The sequence below is a fragment of the Pithys albifrons genome, chromosome 7, assembly GCF_047495875.1.
Source record: "Pithys albifrons albifrons isolate INPA30051 chromosome 7, PitAlb_v1, whole genome shotgun sequence".
Taxonomy (NCBI): Eukaryota; Metazoa; Chordata; class Aves; order Passeriformes; family Thamnophilidae; genus Pithys; species Pithys albifrons.
Window position 1 is genome coordinate 61,383,493 of NC_092464.1, and position 20,241 is coordinate 61,403,733.

Genomic DNA, 20,241 nt, shown 5'->3' on the forward strand with positions numbered 1-20,241 from the left:
TAGGAAAAAAGAATAATAAACTGTTTGGGTTGGAAGAGACCTAAAATAGCCACTAGTCAAAGTGCACTTCAATTACTCAGGGACACCTTCCACAAGTTTAGGTTGTACAAAATTCCAAACCTTGGGCAGCTCCAGGGATGGGGTTTCCAGTTACTCTGTAACCTGGCCCAGGTTCCTGCCACCCTCAGAACAAAATATTTCTTCCTGACATCCAATGGAAATCTCCCCTCATTCAGTTCCAGTTCCTGTGCCTTGTTCTGCCAATACAACCTTTGGCAAAAAGTGTCACTGTGTCTCTCCTGCACTAAGAGCACAACATTTTCATGGCTAAATACCAGAGATATCGTATGAAGGGGTTTGGAAGCCTCCAAGCCCTGGGCCCAGTGTGGTGGAGACTGAGGAAAGAACTGGAGAAGCCTGATAGGCTTTGAAGGGAAACTGGGAAGGTCCAGACTGCACACAAGGAGAAAGGAATTTCTGCCCAAGGGCAGTGCTGTGGTGCAACACATCCCTCTGAAGGAGTCTGGATCAGTCCAAGGCTTTGTGTTCCAAGGCAGAGCCAGGGAGGAGGGAGAGATGTCAGTGCAGGAAGGGGCCAGCGAGGTGGGGCAGCCGGGGGATGCCAACAGCCTGCAGGGAAAGGGGCAGGGCATGGACACCGTAGAACAGCCTGGGCTGGAGAGGAGACAGGGATGTGCAGAAGCTGAAAGTCCCCAAGAGAGCCAAGTTGTGCAGGCCTTTGGCCATGGCTGCTGTGTGTGCCCCTGATGGCATGAGGAGACAAGTGAGCCTTGCAGCCCTGGGGCCTCATTGCCTCCTTGTCCCTGCTCAGCAGCCTGGGAGGTGCCACCCCATCCTCCTGTCCCTGCTATTCCACATCCCATACCCCGGTGCCCAAGGAAGTGCCCTGAGGAATGAGGGAGAGACAGGATCTCTCTTCCCAGGGCCTGGGGGTCACGGCTGTGACCTTTGGGTTAATGAAATGCTTCTTACTTTCCTCAGCATCAGAGTGACCTTTCTTTCCTAGTCCATATTTGTCATCATTGTCTCTTTGTTTTCTAAGTGGAATCTGGGGACACTTTCTCAGTTATGCCCCTCAGAGGGACCCATTAACAACAAAAGAAACTTTAAAGTTTGATTCTGACTTTGCTTTCTCATGAGGATCCTGCACCTTTCCTCAGGGTCTGATGTTCAGGGACTCAGCACCAAGCCCCCCAGAGGGCCATTAAATGCCCTGGGCTGTTGCTGTGCTGCTGAGCTGGGCCGGGCTCCTGGCACACAGGGAGCTCCTGGCAAGCGGGCAGCGCTGCAGAGAGACAGCTCTGCCCAGGAGCAGCTCCTGTGCACAGCCCAGCAGGGCTCAGGGCACTGCCTGCACACACCGAGGGCAGAAAAGCAGGGCAGAGAGAGGTTACACACAGTCTGGGGTGTGAGGAAAGTTGAGAGGAAGATCCACAGAAGAGGAATCTTTCCAGGCTCTCCCACGGTAAGTCTGCATGAAGGGCAATGTATGTGCAGTTTGTGGGAAGATCTCCCAACGCTGGCACATCCCACAGCCTGGGGGGTCTCTAATGTGGGATATCACAGTGTCTCTGGTGCTAAAGACAAGGACAGGCTGCAAAGCAGGGACTCTCTGCTGCACCATCCCAGGGACATCCCAGCAGGGTTCCCTCCTCCCAGGGATGGCTGTAGGGTTTGAACCCTGTCTGTGGCATCCAGGCTGCCCCAAACTGTCCTGCAGAGCAGGGTCCTGCACCCCAGGGTGCTGTGCCAGGGCAGGAGCTCTGCCCCCTGCCAGGGGCAGCTCTCAGCTGGTCTGGGGAGCTCCCTCAGTGCTGGGGGAGAGGCTGTGTGTGGAAAGAGCAAACCCTGACAGGGCAGGGCAGGGCAGGGCAGGTTTCTTCAGCTATCAAGTGAGAGTTTCATAGGTGAGGACTGCTTACAGAACCAGAGCACTGCAGGATATTTTCCAGGGGATACTTCAAGGACAAGGTGAAAGGAGGGATTTCTATCAGGCTTTCAAGCCACATGCCTGGTGGTTTGTGTTGCAGAGGGAACACTGAGGAGCTGAACAGGGGCTGAGAACTACCTGGCATTGCTGGTGTCTGGGAGGTGGCACAGCTGGCTCAGGGTGACACTGCCCTGAGTGCCCACCTGGTTATGTCCTGGCTTCTCCCAGGCGGACCCTCAGTGTGCATTTCCTTTTTCCTCAACTTGCTCATGTTACTGGGGTTGTTTCCTCCTTCTCTCAGTCAGACTCACTGGGAATGGGAGTTCAAGCTACAGAGTCAATCACTGATCCTGTGATCCCCCTCAGGCAGGTGGGTGCCTGGGAATGAGACATTCCAATTTTCCTCTGACCTGTGGGGCTGTCAGTAGTAAATTCTGTGTGCCTGGAGAATGAGGTGTGTTTCCCAGAATCAAACCCCATTGTCAGGACACTTGGCTCTTCTCTGAGATTTCCTTCCAAGCTGGGAGCGGCCCTCAAGAATGCAAATCACCTTCATAGCACAATTGTGTTATCTGAAATCCCCAGTGCAGAGGGGCAGAGATGCTGTGCCCATCCCAGGAAACGCTGTTGAGTTGGTGGGATGAGCCATGTGTGTCCTTGAGACCTTGAGCCAGGCTGAGACATTGAGTGGTCTGTGATGGATCTCTCTGCTCTCAACAGTGTCTAGTGGAATTTCAGACAAAACTGGGAGTGTGATCACTCTGTCTGAGGAAGGTCCAAGTCCAGGGTAGCTGGAACATGGAAGAGGGAGAGAGCAGCTCCCCTCACTCTGCACTAAGCCACAGACATGGTCCTGTTCGGGAAGCCCTGCTATGCTCTTCCTCAGGGCAGCACAAATGCTGAGGGGTTCTGCCATCCAGGAAAACTCCACAGGGAAGATGAGGAGAGTCAGAAACAAAACACCCAAACCTCTGAAACTGCCTTCTGGAATCCTGAAATCTTCTCAAAAGTGGGAGTGCAGATGCCCATGAGAACTTTTGCTTTAGGAGCAGTTTCATCTGACACAGCTGAACACCAGGATGGGCTCAGTCCCCACCATGGCCATGACCTACCCTGGAGCAGAGCAGGGCTGACCCTCACAGCCAGTGGGCAGAGGGGCTGCTCCTCATGGGAAATGTAGTGAGCACCAAGCTGGGCTCCAGCCATGGATATGAAGCAAAGTTTCCTGAAAAAGGAAAAGTGGGGACCGTGAGCAGAAGGGAAAGGGGTATTGGGATATGGCTGTGATTATTCTCAGAAATATCTCATCTGATTTGTCACTGTTATTCCCTTCTTGGACAGTGCCCCACCTCCAGAGGCAGCAGATGCCCAACAGCAGCTCCATCAGCCAGTTCCTCCTCCTGCCATTGGCAGACACGCGGCAGCTGCAGCTCCTGCACTTGTGGCTCTTCCTGGGCATCTCCCTGGCTGCCCTCCTGGGCAACGGCCTCATCATCAGCGCCGTAGCCTGCGACCACCACCTGCACACCCCCATGCACTTCTTCCTGCTCAACCTGTCCCTCACAGACCTGGGCTGCATCTGCACCACTGTCCCCAAAGCCATGCACAACTCCCTCTGGGACACCACAACCATCTCCTACATGGGATGTGCTGCACAGGTCTTTTCTTTTATGTTGTTCATTACAACAGAGTTTTCCCTCCTCACCATCATGTGCTACGACCGCTACGTTGCCATCTGCAAACCCCTGCACTACGGGACCCTCCTGGGCAGCAGAGCTTGTGCCCACATGGCAGCAGCTGCCTGGGCCAGTGGCTTTCTCAATGCTCTGCTGCACACAGCCAATACATTTTCCCTGCCCCTGTGCCAGGGCAATGTCCTGGGCCAGTTCTTCTGTGAAATCCCTCAGATCCTCAAGCTCTCCTGCTCACATTCCTACCTCAGGGAACTTGGGCTCATTGTGGTTAGTGTCTGTTTAGGTTTTGGCTGTTTCATTTTCATGGTTTTCTCATATGTGCAGATCTTCAGGGCTGTGCTGAGGATCCCCTCTGAGCAGGGACGGCACAAAGCCTTTTCCACGTGCCTCCCTCACCTGGCCGTGGTCTCCCTGTTCCTCAGCACTGCCATGTTTGCCTACCTGAAGCCTCCCACCATCTCTTCTACATCCCTGGACCTGGTGGTGTCAATTCTTTACGCAGTGATTCCTCCAGCACTGAACCCCCTCATCTACAGCCTGAGGAACCAGGAGCTCAAGGATGCCCTGAGGAAAATGATGACTGGATGCTTTTCAGCAGCAAGAACCTCCCAGTTTTCTTCTGTACAGTGTTCACAATAAAACTCATGACAGGCTCAGTTGCCTCCCCAGGTTTTTCTTGGTGGTCAGTTGTTTGGTTTTTTTCCTAAGGTTGTTCTCAATGAAATTTTGTTATTCATCCTCTCATCTAAATCACTGTCTCTTTTTTTAATTTAACTCTTTCAATCTTTAATTGAGTAATTGTGCTATCTTTATATTTAAACAAAATAAACTCTCTTGCAGTAGCCTTGTGTGACTGAGGAGGTTATTGGAGATCATTGGATTTTTCCTTTGAGACTTTCAGGCACCTACTGGGCAGTTCCATGTCTGCAGAGAAGGGCAAAAGAGTCCCAGCACAGCAGCACTGCCAGGGAGCACCAGCACTGGGCCTTTGCTAACCTGCTCTCTTTCCACTTGTACACTCTCCTGCAGAGCCCTTGGGCTGGACTAAGGCCTTGGTCCTCTGCCAGCTGGGACACAGACCTGCTGCGTGTCCATCCTGCGCTCACAGGCAGGGACAGGTCATGGGCACTGCTGGGACACAGCTGGGCTCCACAACAGCAGCTCCATCAGGAAAGGGCTTCTCCTTAGCTCAGGACATGCAGTCTTAGGGCTTTTTGCAAGGTCACTCTCAAGAACATGCCAAGGGATAGACTCTATAGAGGCTCCTTGTTTGCTTGTTCTCCAGGGGCTCTAAATCTGAGTGTGAACCAGGAAACAGAGCCCTGTAACTGCAGGGGCTACAGCAGGAAACAGGGAAAATGATCTGGTGAGTGTTCTGTGTTACCCTCAGTGAACACACTACTGCTACCCATGACAACAATAGCAGTAATAGAAGCTGGAACTATAACAATAAACCCCACAAGAAGCACATGAGGTGCACAACACCATTGCTCCACTGCTCACCACTCAGTGCCCAATGCCCAGCCCAGCCCAGACACAGATCAGCCCTTCCTGACCAACCCCCCATTAACACCCTGAGCACGGCCCTGCATCAAAGGGAACATGCCTTGGGCCAGTTGGGCTCAGCTGTCCTGGCCCTGCTCCCATTCCTGGAACTCTGAGAAGATCATTGGAGGCCATGATTGAACAAACCTCTCACAGACTCCAAACCAGAAGCAAAACTCAAAGCACCTGGAAAAACCTGCAGCCCCTGAAGCTTTAAGGAGGCCCCCCAAGGGCCAATCCTGACAAAGCCTCCCCAGGGACTCGCCCCAGCAGACCCTTGGAGGCCACGACTGCAGGGAGGCAAAGGCTCTGAGCAGCAGCTCAGGTGCTGAGCAAAGCCTGGCTTGGCTGGAGGCAGCAGAAAGGCCCAGCCCTGACCCCCAGCCTGGGGAAGGCACATCCTGTCCCTCACACCTTGCTCAGGGCTCTGCTGGGGGCACTGGCATGGGGGGTGATGCTGAGGGCAGGACAAGAGAAAGAGAATCAGGAGGGGAGGGGGCAGATCAAGAAGCCAATCTTTCAACAAAGAAATTGAAAGGAGTGACACAAATGAAAACAGGAAACCAAAGTTACCTGGTGCCTGAACTCAACAAAACTTTCAAACTTGTGAAAAGATTCCAGCTGCCAGCCAGGTGAGTGGATTTCCATCTGGCTTCTTCCATGCTGGGATAGTGGGGCTGATAGTCAGCAGTTGCAAGGTCATGAAGCCCAAAAGCTGAGATTCCTTTGCTAGAGATTAGGAAATTAAAGAGGAATTGGAAAAGAAGGAGAAATTTACAGTCTCTGCAGATGACTCTTCTCAAGCGTGAGGGGAAGAGATCCATTTCAGGAAGATGTCGTGAACTCCCCAGGAAAGTGAAGCTCTGGAAACAAAAGTATCCAGTACTTGAGGGAATTACCTGCGCTGGAAATCATCTATAGTGACCTAAAAATTGAAAACACCCCTAAAGACTCAGAGGATGTTCCTTGCATAGTGGCCATGAGGAGGTTCAAAGCACTCCTGGATCACATTCCAACAGCCTGATGGCATTGTATTCCCTCCAAAGGGATACACCAGGAGATGGCACCCTCCTGGCTCTGAAATGTAGTAGAAACTCAGGGCACTTCCTCACCCCCATGGCCCAGCAGCTCAGCTCTCAGGGGCAGCCCAGGAGATCAGTCCTCTCCTGTCACAGCCAGAGGGAAAGGGAGCCCCAAGCACAGGCCACGTGGTGATCTCTGGTTCTTTCTGCATGGCCAGAGGGAGACATGAGGAAGTGGGATGGTGAACCCACCTTTGAGCTGGGAGCCCATGGAGGTGAACTGAGAGGGAAGAGAGCTGTGGAGAAGGGGTCAGCCAAGAAGGATGTCCATGTAGTTGCTGCAGGGATACAAGAAAGCAATCAGAAATCTCCCAGGCATCAAAGGACTAAAATCACCTCTTTGATCCTGGTAACAGGACTTCTGGTCTGGTATCACAGAGATCAGACAGTGAATACTCTGGCCAGGAACAGGAATAGAGGGTTCCTGCCTTTGGCCAGGAGGAGGAAAGGGATGACCAGGCACACTGCACTGTGTGGATTCAATGCCCTGGCACAGCAGATCCACAGAGGTGTAAAGCTTTAGTAGACACTGGTGCCCAGTGCACACTGATGGCATCAGGGCACAGGAGTGCAGAACCCTCTGGATCTCTGGAGTGGTAGGGGGATGCCAGGAGTTGTCTGTGTTAGAGACTGAGGTGAGTTTAGGAGGGGACAAGTGGGAAAAGCCCCACATTGTGTCTGTCCCAGACTGGCCTTGTTTTCTGGACACTCTGCTCAAGGTGCCCCAGGACACTCATCACAGACCAGCCCCTCCCAATGACCATTCCCAGCACTGGTTTGTCACCCACCTCTGAGAGGTGGTTTGTTCCTTCCCAGAGAGACATCAAGTGACTGGGCCAGAAGTGCAAGAGATCCCAAGTCTTTGTCCCCTCAGGCACAGGATCGTCTGTGCCACCAAGGGCTGTGAGCAGACCTGCTGTGCTGAGGCTCTGGGGGCTCATGGCCTCCTGGCACAGCCCCAGGAAGGCTGGGCACTGTCACCCCTTCTCCTGCCCTCAGCATCATTCCCCATGCCAGTGCCCCCAGCAGAGCCCTGAGCAAGGTGTGAGGGACAGGATGTGCCTTCCCCGGGCTGGGGGTCAGGGCTGGGCCTTTCTGCTGCCTCCAGCCAAGCCAGGCTTTGCTCAGCACCTGAGCTGCTGCCCAGAGCCTTTGCCTCCCTGGAGTCATGGCCTCCAAGGGTCTGCTGGGGTGAGTCCCTGGGGAGGCTTTGTCAGGAATGGCCCTGTGGGGTTCCTTAAAGCTCCAAGGGACTGCAGGTTTTTCAAAGTACTTTGACTTTTGCTTTAGGTTTGGAGTTTCTTAGAGATTTGTTCAGTTAAGGCCTCCAATTATCAGCTGTATTGAGTCCCTTGAGATTCTTAGTCAGTATCAACACTCAGTGGGGCTCATTAATGCTTCAAGGTACTCAAAGCTTATTGAGGTGCTTCTTTTTGACACCCAGTCTGTGAGAGGTTTGCAATATCATGGCCTGCAATGATCTGCTTTAATTAGTCCCTTGAGAGGCTTTGTCAGTAACAGCCCAAGGTGAAGCTTGTTAATGCTTCAAGGGACTCAACATTTATTAAGGTACTTTCCCTTTCCTTTTGAAACTGAGTCTATGAGAGGTTTGTTCAATCAGAACTTCCAATTATCTCCTCCTACCAGTCAGTGAAGAGCCTGTATTGGGAATGGCCCTCAGTGGGACCCATTAGTGCTTTGAGATACTTTGTGATTTTCTTCTGACTTTGACATATGGAAAGGTTTGTGCAATCTCCTCTCAGTACCTGAGGTCAAAGGCTCAGCACCAAATGCACCACGGGGCTTGTTAAGATAAAGCAAGATCTGATGATGGCTCTTTCTGAGTTTGTCCTCTAATCAAGGAGAGTTAATTAAGAAAGATGCCTCATACAGTTTTGGAAATCAGGTTTGAAAGAACTTCTAAAAATGTGTATTCTTATTTTAAGTGCTTTGGATAATTACTTTTCTTTTTAGAGAAGAGGTGATTGCAGCATTCTCTGATTGATATTGGCCCAGGTTCTCTCCTAAGAAGGTCTGGACTAATTGGAGAGCAATCCCTTGAGGTTTGAGAGTGTGGACAACTTTGCTCCACAACTCCCCAGCATCATCATGTCCCTCATCAGTCAACTGGGACCTGCTTTGCTCTGAGAACTGACTGAACACAGGCAGAGAGGGATTTTTCCTCTATTTTTGCTGCAATGTGAAACTCATAAGTTTCACCATTGAAAATAAACACACTCCTTGGACTTTCACCTCACATCCCCCCAGTTTTACCCCAAATCCCCAGGATTCCACTCAAAATCCCATAATTATCCTCAAAATCCCTTTAATTCCACCGAAAGATACCCTGATTTTCACCTCATACCACAATGGTTCTACTCCAAGTTGCTTTAATTCCAACTCTTATCTCTATAAACCCATCAAAGTCCTGCTGATTTTGCCCCAGATCTCCTGTGTCTTCCACCCAAAAGTCTATTAATTCCACATAAAACACCTCTGATTTACCCCCAAATCCACTTAATTTTGCTGAAGATCTCCATTATTTTTGCCCAGAGTTCCCTTAATTCCATCTATAACCTCCCCAATCCCATATATTTCACTAAAAATTACTTTAATTTCACCGAAATTTTCTCAACTCTCTTTATTTCCACCTCAAATCTTCTTAACTAAGTGCAAAATTTCCTTATTTCTACACAACATATCCCTAATTCCATCCCAAATCTCTGACCTCCACTCAAAAATTCCTTAATCCCTCTTACAATCCCAAGTAATTCATCCCAAATTCTGAAGGTTCCACAGAAATCCCCTTAATTTCACATAAGGATTATTTAATTCCATCCCAAATCCCTTAATTCCACCCAAAGTCTCCTAATTTCACCTCAAATCCACTGAATTCCACTCTGAATTCCCTCAATTCCACACAAAATCCCTTCCCCAACTCACCAGCTCCCCAAGTGCCCCCAAATCACCCCCGACCCCCAAATGTCCCTTTGGAGCCCCAAATCCCGGGGAAGGGCCCATGGGAAGGGGGGGCTGGGGGGCTTTGGGGAGGTTGGGGTGGATTTGGGGGCCTGGAAGGCACTTGGGGGGCACTTGGGGGTCCCATTGGGGTGTGAGGGGAATTTATGGGGCACTGGAAAAGAACTTGGGTGTCCGAGGGGACCCTTGGGGGGTCACTCGAGTGTCCAGGGACGGAGTCTGGGGGTCTAAAGAGGATTTTAGGGGTCACTTGTAAGTCCTGGATGAACTTGGGGGTCACTTGGGGGTCCAGGGAGGTGATTTGGGAATCCTGAGTGGGTATTGGGGGAGCACTTGGGGGTCCTGGGGCCCTTCTGGGGCAGTTTGGGGTCCGGGGGACATTTGGGGGGCTGCAAAGGGGGTGGGACCGACCCGATTGGGCGCGGGGGGGGCGGGAGTTGTAGTCCCACCTGTGATTGGCCAGAGCGGGCCGCGGGGCATGACGGGAGATGTAGTACGGGACAGGCTCAAAATGGCGCGGACTCCATGCCCGTCAACGCCCCCCTGCATGCCTGAATGCTGATTGGCTGCAGGAGGTGACGGGCAGGCGCAGCGCCCAATCAGAGGCGGCAGAGACGGAGGGCGGGACTCGAGGGCGCTGCCGGGAGAGTTGAGCACTGGCGGCGGGTTTGGGTAATTTCTAAAAATTTGGGAGCATTTCGGGGGCATTCGGGGACTCGGGGCGGGTTTTGGGGGTCCCTCACGACCCACCCACCCCCCACAGACCCCCCGGGACCCCCCCCGGGGCCGTGTTGGCCGTGACGGTGAAGGAGCCGGGTAAGCCCCTCCCCCCACCCCGGGATGCGCCTCAGAACGCCCCAAATCCCCCCCGAAAATACCCCTGAGACCCCCCTAACCCACCGCCTGGGACCCCCCAAACTGCCCTGGAGCCCCAGGATGCCCCAAATCCCGTCCTGACTTCTGCGGAGCCCCTGAAACACCCCGGGCCGTCCCAAACACCCCAGAGATCTCCTAAACCCCTCCCAGACCCCCCAAACCTCTCCCAGACCGTCTAAACTGCCCAGTACCCCCAAAATGCCCCAATACTCACCTAAATTCAGCTCCCAGACCCCCCAAACCACCGCAGGACTCACCAAACCCCCTTCTAGGGCATCCAGACCTGCCCAAACTCTCTCAGCCTCCTCCCAGACCCCCACCCAGACCACTCTAAACCTCTCCAGGACCCCCCCTTGTCTTTCTCCCAGTCCCTCCAAACCACATCAGGTCCCCCAAACCTCTTCCAGACCTACCCCAACTATCCCAGGATCCCCCTAAAACTCCCTCCCAGACCTCCCACAACAACTCCAGGGCCCTCCAAACCCCTCCAAGGAATGCCGAGGGTCCCAGGGGCGGCTTCTGCCCTGAGTCTCTGCTCGGGGTGCTCAGAGACCCCCCTGGGACACTAAAACAGGGAGCCTGGAGAGGGGGGACCCCCAATACCTGTAGGACCCCCAGCAAGCCCGTTAAGGGAGACCCCCCAAAGCCCAAAGTGGAGAGACCAGAGAGGGGGAACTTCTGGGAGGCTTTTGTGGGGCTGAATCTTTGTTGTGCAGGGGGGACACAGAGCTGGGGAAGGGGGTTTTCAGGGGGCCAGAGGTCCAAGGAAGGGGGGATGTAGCAGTTTAGAGAAGGGAAATGGGGGGTCCAGGGGAATCTGTGCCCAGGAAAGGGGGGTCCAGGGGTCGGGGAAAGGGGAATCATGGGGTAGGGAGATCCAGAGTGTCCAGAGAAAGGGATTGAAAGGGTCCCCCAGTGTTCCAAAAAGGGAAGGGGGAGTCTGTGGTCTGGGAAATTCAGGAGTGGGAGTTCCAGGGGTCCCAGAGTGAAAAAAACCAAAACAGCACAGAAGGTGTGGGGGCTGGAAGAGGTGGAATGGCCAGGCAAGGGTTTGCAGGGGAGTATTGGTGCAGGATAAGGGGGTGCAGGGGGATCCCAGTGCCGGGGAGTGGGCGATTAGGAGGGTGCCAAGGTGAAGGACAGGCAGGACTGGGGTGGGGAGAGGGAGTTGGTGCGTCCAGGGGTCCCTGTGCCCCTAAAAGGGGGATGGCAGGTTAAAGGAAAAGGGAGTGTGGGATGGGTGGGAAAGGGGGGTCAGGGTGTTCCTGGAGTCACAGAATTAAGGGGTGTGGGGACAGGAAACCTGAGAATGGCCGGGCAGGGGTTTCTGGAGCCCCGACAGCCTGGAGAGGGAGGACACTGAACAGACAGGAGACCACCAGCAGCCAGGACAGGGGGGACCCCAGAACCCCAAAATGGAGAGGCCAGAGAGGAGTTCCTTTCAGTATTTTCTTGGCTGAATCTTGGAATTTTGGAGAATTTTCTGGACACAAGAAGCTCAGTAAGTCCTAGAGATGGTGTTTGGCAGGAGGAACCCCCAACCCAAGGCACTCACACCTTGTTTTGCCCCAGAAAACAGGATTTCTCCTTCCCAAAGCTTGTCAGGATGGAGGAGGCTGTGAGGAAGAGGAAGATGCCCCGGAACCCCCAGGCAGGTGAGGAGGAAGTCAGTGCCCCTTTGCCCCTCCCTTGTGCTGCATCTTCCAGCCCAGCATGGCCCCGGCTGCAGGACAACCCCGCTGCCGACGCCGTCCTGCCGGGGCCGGGTTTGGGGGGATGTCCTTGGCCTTCCCTGTGGGCCGGAGGCAAATGCCCTGCCTGTCCTTGTTCCTTCCTGCCCCAGGCCCCGAGCTGAGCACGGAGAGCACGGAGGACAAATCCCCGCGGCAGAACCTGCTGGCAGAGGCTGTTTTGAACAGCTCCAGGGTGCAGGAAGTGAGTGGGGAGGAAAAGCCATGGAGATGCCCCAGGAGGAGAAGCTCCAAAGCTAGACCTGTGTGCTATGAGGAGGAAAAACCAACCCAGTGCCCCAAAGGTGGCCGTGGCTTGAGCAGGTGCTCTGACCTGGTGATGGAGCAGCGACTTCACTCAAGGGAGAAGCACTACAAGTGCTTGGAATGTGGGAAGAGCTTCAGCATCAGCTCCCACCTGATCCGCCACCAAATGATCCACAGTGGGGAATGGGCCTACAAGTGTGGGGAATGTGGGAAGGGCTGCAGCTGCACCTCTGAGCTGATCTGCCATCAAAGGATCCACACTGGGGAACAGCCCTACAAGTGTTCCGAGTGTGGGAAGAATTTTAGGACCAGCTCACAACTTTTCTCACATCAGCGCACACACACAGAGGAGAGGCCCTTCTGCTGCACTGACTGCGGGAAGAGATTCAAACAAAACTCCTACCTCGTCACCCACCGGCGCATCCACACTGGGGAGAGGCCCTACAGCTGTGATGAATTTGGGAAGAGCTTCACCCGGAGCGCTGCCTTGACCCAACACCAACGGGCCCACCGATAAGGGAAGCCCTCAGAGTGCCCCAACTGCGGGAAGAGCTTCGTCTGCTGCTCCATCTCCATCATCCTTCGGAGGACCCACATTGGATGATCCACAGTGACCCACGTTGAGCACAGACGTGGTGGCCCATGTTGGGTAATGACCTGGTGACCCACTTAGGGTAGAGTCTTGGTGACCAACATTCCTGGTGACTCACATTGGCAAAACACCTGGCTGGTGGTCTCCTCATCCTCCTGGTTCCCTGTAGACACCTGGGTGAACACAGTGGGAGGAACATCCATCAGGACACAGAGCTGACCTTGAAAATCCTTTGGGATGAGGTGATTTGTTGGCTTTAGGCCTGTGCCGGGACATCCCTCATTGGAATGTCCAAGCAAACAATGCCCTGTTTGCAAATGTATCAGTGGTTGGCTGAGGGGACTCCACTCTGGTTTCAATCCCAGATTAACATCCTGATGGTGAGGCAACCCCAGGAGTCAAATGCCTGTCAGTCAATCCCTTTATATTCTAAATGTCCAGTCCCCTTTCACAGGGGCAGGTTTTTCCAACATATCCATTCTTGGTGTGTGTGGAGATTCCTCCCTTAGGGTGGGAACCCCCACCAAGGTCACTCCTTGAGGCTGAGAGCAGAGATCTCCCCAGGTCCCTTGGGCTGGGTGAGTTCCATTGATCTCTACTTAATAATTCTTTCTTTTGTGATAGCTTTAGTAGAATTGCTTCATCAGTTGCTCTAGGATGGTGCACTGTCCTGTCTCACACTATACTGCTGGTAGGTTTAGCATTTATATTGTGCAGTAAATAATTTTGATTGACATCTTTTATCTCATGATTTGTAAAAATAAATAAACCCTAAGCCTTCCATTATTCCCCTGTCCCAGGGTGCCCCCCCCCCCCTCTCCAGCAGCCCCAGCACCCCACAGCAGGTTGGGAGCTCAGGGAGACACCCCAGAGCCCCCTTTTCCAATCCCCCCTCTGCCCAAAGACCCCCATGGGACTGTCCATCCTGTCAGCCCAATCCCCATTTTCCACCCTTCTGCCTATTCCTCCCTTTTCCCATTGTCCCCTCAATCCCCAGCCCCCCCCCAAGATCAGTTTGGGGGTCACAGCTCACACTTTCCCTCTTCTCCCACCCCTTACAACTCATGCCCCCAGTGTCCATCCACCTCCTGATCAGTTTTGGGGTCCAACCCTCCCTTTTTCCCCACTTTTCTGACCTCTCCCATCCCTTTTCCAATTGTCCCCAGTCCTCAGTTTCCAGCCCCACTGTTTTCAGAGGGGTCCCACTCCCCTCCCGCTCACTGTGGGAATCCAACCACCCCTTTTATCCCCTTCCCCTCAGACCTTTCCCACCATCCCCTCCTCTCACCCCCCACCCTGCTCACCCAAGAGCTCCTCACCCACAGCCAGGAGGGTCCCAGCACCACCAGTGCCCTGAAAGTTCCTCCCAGAAGGGGGTTTGGTGGGGACCTTGGTGGGCTCTGAGTGTGTTTGGGGGGTCTTTGCATGTTTTGTGGCAGTTTAAGGGGGTGCAGCTAATTGAGAAGTATCTGGTGAGATTTGATGTATTTCTGGAGGATTGAGAGTTGTTTGAGAGTTCAGGGGGATTTGGGGGGAGTTCAGGGGTATTTTCGAATAATTCAGAAATATCTGGGAGACCTCAGGTATTTTTGGAGTATTTGGGGAAGAATCAAAGGATTTCTGGGGAAGAATCAGGTATTCCAGGAATTTTCAGTTATTTTGGGAGAATTCCGATACTGGGGGAGGGATCAGAGTTGTGGGATGAACTCGTGGATATTTTGGGATAATTCGTTTCTATTGGGATACTCCCACATGTGAGTCTCTGTCTGTGCTTCCCTCCCAGCTCAGATCTGCTCTGGCAGTCCCTGAGCCCTCAGTCCTGCCCCAAACTGCGGCCCTGGGGGCAGCTCTTTGGGTGACGTGGGGCAGCAGAGACCCCCCAGTGCGGCTCTTTCAGTGCAGGAAAGCCCAGGAGGGGCTGGAATCTCCCTTATCCCAGGCCGTGGGATGGAGGGCCCGGCACAGCATCCTCGGGGCTTTGGCAGAAAGGCTGCAGTGGGGAGGGACAGAGCGAGGGGGAGGGACTGACACACACCACTCGTCTCTTGTTAGTGCCACTGGTGTGACACCCCCTTGTCCCCCTGAGCCCCGAGACAGATCCAGCAGCTCAGCGCCTGCTCCGCGCTCAGCCCCAAGCCCGGGATGGGCCGTAGGGTCTGGGACACAGCCCCGCTCTGGGGGGCACAGCCCCGCTCTGGGGGGCAGAGCCGCTGCTGGGGGCACCGGGGGAGCCGGGGGGCCTTTACCCCCCTGGTGCAGCTCCGAGTGCCCGAGGGCACAGCCCTGGTTTGTGGGGCTGAGTCACAGCAACCCACCCAGGGCCACACTGTGAGCCAAAGTGCCTTTATTGACACCGTGGGCAGGCACAGGGGCTGTGTCTGACACGATGCAGCTCCCCAGGAGTCAAATTTGGGTCGATTTAGGAGGGGAATTTCAGTGAGGACACCGGACATTCTGTGGTGCAGATCCATCTGAGTGACATCAATCACTGCACATCCTTCCAAGCTACACAAACATCTTGTGAATCACCTGAGACACACATTTTTAGGGCTTAGGCAAAGGGTTAAAAGACTGAATGTCTTGTGGCTATGTATTTCTTTTCTAACTAGACATTGTTTACTGGTTGCACCCTCCGTGACAGAGAGGTCTTTTGTTTTATTTCTCACAGCTGTAGGATTAATCTTCTTCAAGGTTTTCTTTATCTAAACTTTGCATTGTTAAATAAATATATGTTTCATGGTATTACTGCAGTTTGTTCAGAAATTCCTGTCTCCTGCATATCTTCGATAGAAAAAACAGATAGAAACCATTTGTCTTTTCCCAGGATTCAGGCCAATTCCTTAGAAACAAACCCTTCTAAGTCGCTCTCAGCAAGTCCCACTATAGCAAGCCTGGCTTCAGGGCTGCCCTCCCACCCCCAGGTTCCAGCTGGTTTGGGGGCTGCAGCCCTGCCGGGGCTCGGGGCTTCGTACGGGAAGGGGGGCGGGAGCGGGACTTGAGGGGCTCGGCCCCAGTGTCCCCCCGTGTCCCCTCTCCCGGGACTGTGTCCCCTCGAGTCCCCCATTCCTCCTTCCCAGGGTCCATCTCTCCCCCCTGTATCCCCCCGTGCCCCCCCCCGTATCCCCTCCCCAGATCCCTCACAGGGAGCGGCTCCCCACGGGCTCTTCCTTCCCGTGGACCCCCCGGCGGGCTCAGAGCGAGTTTGTGCCTCGGGGGTGGCCACAAACATCGCGTTCCTTCCCGGGTGTGACAGGCCGAGAGTGACACGCTCGGGACAGACATCGATTCTCTGTTACTGCAGAGCTGGCCCGGGGCTGCTTCACAAATCCAGCACCAACTGGCAAAGCTTTTTACCATTTCTACATCTTGGCAAACAAAGCTAAACAAGCTTGGAAGCAGCTGCGAGACATTAAAGCTCAACAGAACACTTGTTATTTCAGACTCAGCTCTTTCCCTCCTGCAGGTTCTGGGAAAGGGGTCTCAAAGCACAAACTCTGCTCTGATCCTTCCAGGCGTTTCCTTTCTCTTGGAAGAAGCAGCTCCTGTCCCTGAACAGGCTCCTGTGCCCTCACAAACACTTCAGCTCCCTTTGAACTGTGAGCAGACAGTGACTTATATATGTATTTAAACTTGTCTTTTTCTCTTCTCTATTTGTCTTTTTTGCCTCTTGATCCTTTCAATCTTTCTCCCTCCCCTCTCTTTCCCTCCCCTGCCTTTTCCCCTCCCTCTGTCCTTTCTGCCACCTCCTCCCGGCAATGCCTGTTCAGCTCAGGGCAAACCCTGCCCTGCCAGGGCTTCCCGAGGTGCCTCTTGCCCCTCCAGCCCAGGGGCTGCAGAGCCCCAGCCAGGCTGTGCTGGCTCCATGGGATGTGGCACACGCGGGGGCTCGGCTGCCTGCAGGTCTCCTCAGCCTCTGCCTTGGCACAGGCACCCCAGAGGATTCACCTGCAGGGGCCGGGAACGCCAGCCCTGGGCTCTGAGGCTTCTCTGCCACAAAGGGAAAAGAAACCCAGGAGACAAAGTGTTCAGGCCAAGAGGAAGCGTTGAACCCCTGCAGTGATCCGGAGGAACAGTCCAAGTGGGGCAATGCTGGGAAAACCAACTCCCTGGGTGAGGGCAGGGGGTGGGAAGAGCATCTCTCTCTTGGGAAGCACCAGTGGGATGGGGATGGAGCCCTGGGGTTGGTGTGGAGCACTCAAATTCCAGGCTGTGGTGACCTCTGGAGGCTGAAGATCCATCTCCATGTCCTCAGACACACCTTGGTGCCTGTGAAGGACCCGCCTCAGCTCTTTTGCCCTCTTGAGCCCCAAGAGGGTCCCTGTCCTGGATGGGGCTCAGGATGGACTGAGGATCCAGCACGAGAGGCCAAAGCAGAGGGGAGAGGACCCAGCCCAGCCTTGTTCTGCTCTTCCCTTCCCCAGGTCCAGACTGGGAAACATCCCACCCGGTGTGTGTTCTCCTCCCTCTGAGTGTGTTCCTGCGAAGCCTCAGCTTCAGCCTGGCTGTGGCCCTGACTGGTGAGTCCCACCCAGGCACCCTCGTGGGGAGGATCTGGGCCAGGCACCTCCATTTTAGGGGATGGGAGGATCCCAGCAGTTTCCCAGCATCTAGGCAGGCTCCCCAGGCAAAGCACCCTTTGGGGTGACTCCCTTTTTGCCCTAAACTGTGGTCCAGGTGTCTGCTCCTCACTCCATCACAGGAATATCATTCCCAGTTTCTCCTTTACAGCTGCAAGGAAAAACCCCAATAAATTAATCCCATTTTCCTGCTTTTTAGGGCTGCCCATGTGTCTCCCTCAGCTTTCTCTATTTCATTCCTTGGAGACGCCATTTCCCTCAACTGGAATTCTGCTGTGTGTGCTCAGACACTTGGCCTGGTTTCCAAGGAAAATGCTGTTACTTTTCTGAGGCTGAGGGCAACTGGACCACAAGCCAGGAAAGGTGCAAGGCCCTGGAAGGTTCACTGGCCATCAGAAGCACCAGGGGTGAACTGGTGAGGACTGGGCTTGAGCCTCTGTGCCAGCACCAGAGTGGGAAATGTGGAGAAATAAAGAGTATAAACTGAGCCCCAAACCTGCCTGGCCCCAAACTGGTCCCAGTGCTGGAGCCTGGAGCCAAGCCCTTGGGAAAAGCCCCATCTCTGGGTGGGGGATGGACACAGGTGGGAAAGAGGAGGGGGGAAGGCAAGACTGGCCACCCCTGATGTTTCTTTGCTTTACACAAGTTCATTCTATGCTCTATTACTGGCTTGTAATAACATAACTAAGCCCTAAGAGCCACAAAGCTGATGGAAGACTTCCTGAGGTGCAGCTTGTATTCTTCAAGCTGCCTTCCAGCCCCAAAAGCTCAGCAGCCTCTGTAAAGCAGGATGTGAAGCACTGCAGAGCTGCTTCTGTGTGAGCAACGAGGGCGGACAAGGTGATTCAGGGGCTTGGTGTGGGCCTTCAGTCGCCTCAGGCTGAATGGGCTTCCATCGGTACGATATCGGATGGAGATGCCGTTTTCTTCATCGAGCTCTGCCGTGGCTCTTTGGAGCATCATGCTGAAGAAGATTGTGAATAGAGTTGGTGCAAGAACACAACCTTGTTTCACACCACTGGTTATTGGGAAGGGCTCAGAGAGTGCATTGCCAGAATTGACTTGTCCACACTGATCCTCAGGATCCTCAGAATGATCATTTGGAGAAACCTGGGGGGACATCCTAAACGTTCCAAGATCTGCCACAGGCCTTTTCTGCTCACAGCGTCCAAAGCTTTGGTGAGGTCAAGGAAAACTGCATGGAGTCCTTTGTTCCATTCCCTACACTTCTCTTGCGAATCAGAGCTTAAGTCAGTCCAGCCGTTCCCCTACCTGGGAAGCATCATTTCCTCGGACAGTAAGATTGACAAAGAGACAGACAACAGGCCAGCAATGGCTTACAGAGCCTTCTGAAAACTCCATAGAAGACCCTGGTCCAAAAACACCTGAAGAAAAGTACAAAGATCAGTGTCTAAAGAGCCATTGTACTGTCTGCTCTTTTCTATGGGTCTGAATCCTGGGTCATCTACCGCCACCACCTGCGGCTCCTCAAACGCTTCCATCAGCGCTGCCTCCGTTCAATCCTAAACATCCACTGGTCTGATTACGTGACCAATGTGTCTGTTCTGAACAGGCAGGGGTCACCAGTATGGAGGCCATGCTGCTGAGAACGCAGCTGTGCTGGGCAGGGCACGTCTCCAGGATGGAGGATCACCCACTGCCTCCCGAAGATTGTGCTCTATGGAGAACTCGCCACCGGCTGCCACAAGAGAGGAGCCCTGAAGAGGAGATACAAGGACTGCCTGAAACAACAGCTCAGCCTTGGCCATATTGCCTGCCCCAATGGTCCACTGTGGCCTCCAATCGGGATTCATGGAGACACACCATTCATGACGCTGCTGCTTCCTTTGGGAACGCAGCACAGTCAGTCTGGAGGAGAAAAGACAACGCAGACAGAACCGTTCCTTGCCAATATGGCCAAAGGAGACCTTCCCCTGTGCCTTTTGTGACCGGACTTGTCTATCTCGCATCGACCTTTTTAGCCACCAGCAGCTTGCAGGAAGCGTGGGTAGTGCCCTTCCCAAATCTTTGTTCACAAAGCCTGGCCATGAGAATGCTTTTTGCTTCAGGACTGACCCCCAAGACACTCCTCCAGTCAATCTCTTCAACAGTGCAAAGTCTCCCTGCTATCAGTCCAAGCTGTCAGTTCTGCTGCTCCTTCCTTCCTTCACTCAGAATGGAAAATTCCATTATTTCATATTCTTTGTGCCCAAGATGGCCCTGCCCACCACATCACCCACCAGTCACAGAATCATAGAATGCTTTGGGTTGGAAAGGACCTTAAAGATCATCTAATTCCAATCCCCTGCCATGGGCAGGGACACCTTCCACTAGACCAGGTTGCTCATCCAACCTGGGCTTGAACAACTTCCGGGGATGGGGCAACCAGAACTTCTCTGAGGAACCTGTGCCAGGGTCCTACCTCTTTCCCAGTAAAGATTTTCTTCCTGATATCCCATCTAACCGTTCCCTCTATCAGTGTGAAGCCATTGTCCCTTGTCCTGTCTCTCCAGGCCCTTGTAAACAGTCTCTCTCCATCTTGCTTGTTGGCTCCTTTCAGACACTAGAAGGGCACAATTAGGTCACCCCAACGCCCAATTCTCTCAGCCATCCCTCATGGCAGAGCTGCTCCATCCCTCTGATCATCTTGGTGCCTCCTCTGGACTCGCTCCAACAGCTCCATGTCCTTGCTGTGCTGGAACCACAGAGCTGGGGTCAGCTCTGCGGGTGGGGCAACATCCAACCAGGTGTGTTCCAGCAAGGACAGTGTGGAACCTCCTGGAACCAAAGGGGACATTGTGACACCACAGAACCTCCTGGAACCAAAGGGACATTGTGACATGGCACAACCTTTGCAAGCAAGAAGGGACCATGGACACTGCAGAATGTCCTGGAATCAAGGAGCCTTTTGAGGCACTTTAGAGGCTCATGGGAACAAAAGAATCCTG

The 20,241-nt window shown here is 53.7% G+C and overlaps 4 protein-coding genes across 4 annotated transcripts in view; 3 read left to right on the plus strand and 1 right to left on the minus strand.

Annotated features, from left to right (window-relative positions):
• The window catches only part of LOC139673820 (zinc finger protein 420-like), a 78,033-nt gene extending 64,630 nt beyond the window's left edge, over positions 1 to 13,403 (plus strand). The window contains exon 4 of the mRNA XM_071559640.1: positions 12,211 to 13,403. Coding sequence (XP_071415741.1) covers positions 12,211 to 12,641 — 431 coding nt within the window. The 3' untranslated portion in view covers positions 12,642 to 13,403. The remainder of the gene's footprint in view (positions 1 to 12,210) is intronic.
• LOC139673846 (class I histocompatibility antigen, F10 alpha chain-like) overlaps positions 1 to 20,241 on the plus strand; it is a 327,584-nt gene that overhangs the window by 244,827 nt on the left and 62,516 nt on the right. The gene's annotated exons all lie outside the window — the stretch shown is intronic.
• The window catches only part of LOC139673812 (zinc finger protein 91-like), a 311,195-nt gene that overhangs the window by 140,305 nt on the left and 150,649 nt on the right, over positions 1 to 20,241 (minus strand).
• Positions 3,316 to 9,904, plus strand: LOC139674337 (olfactory receptor 14C36-like). Its single transcript, XM_071560543.1, has 2 exons — positions 3,316 to 4,266; positions 9,824 to 9,904. Exons 1-2 carry the CDS (start codon positions 3,316 to 3,318, stop codon positions 9,902 to 9,904), a joined length of 1,032 nt encoding a protein of 343 aa, XP_071416644.1.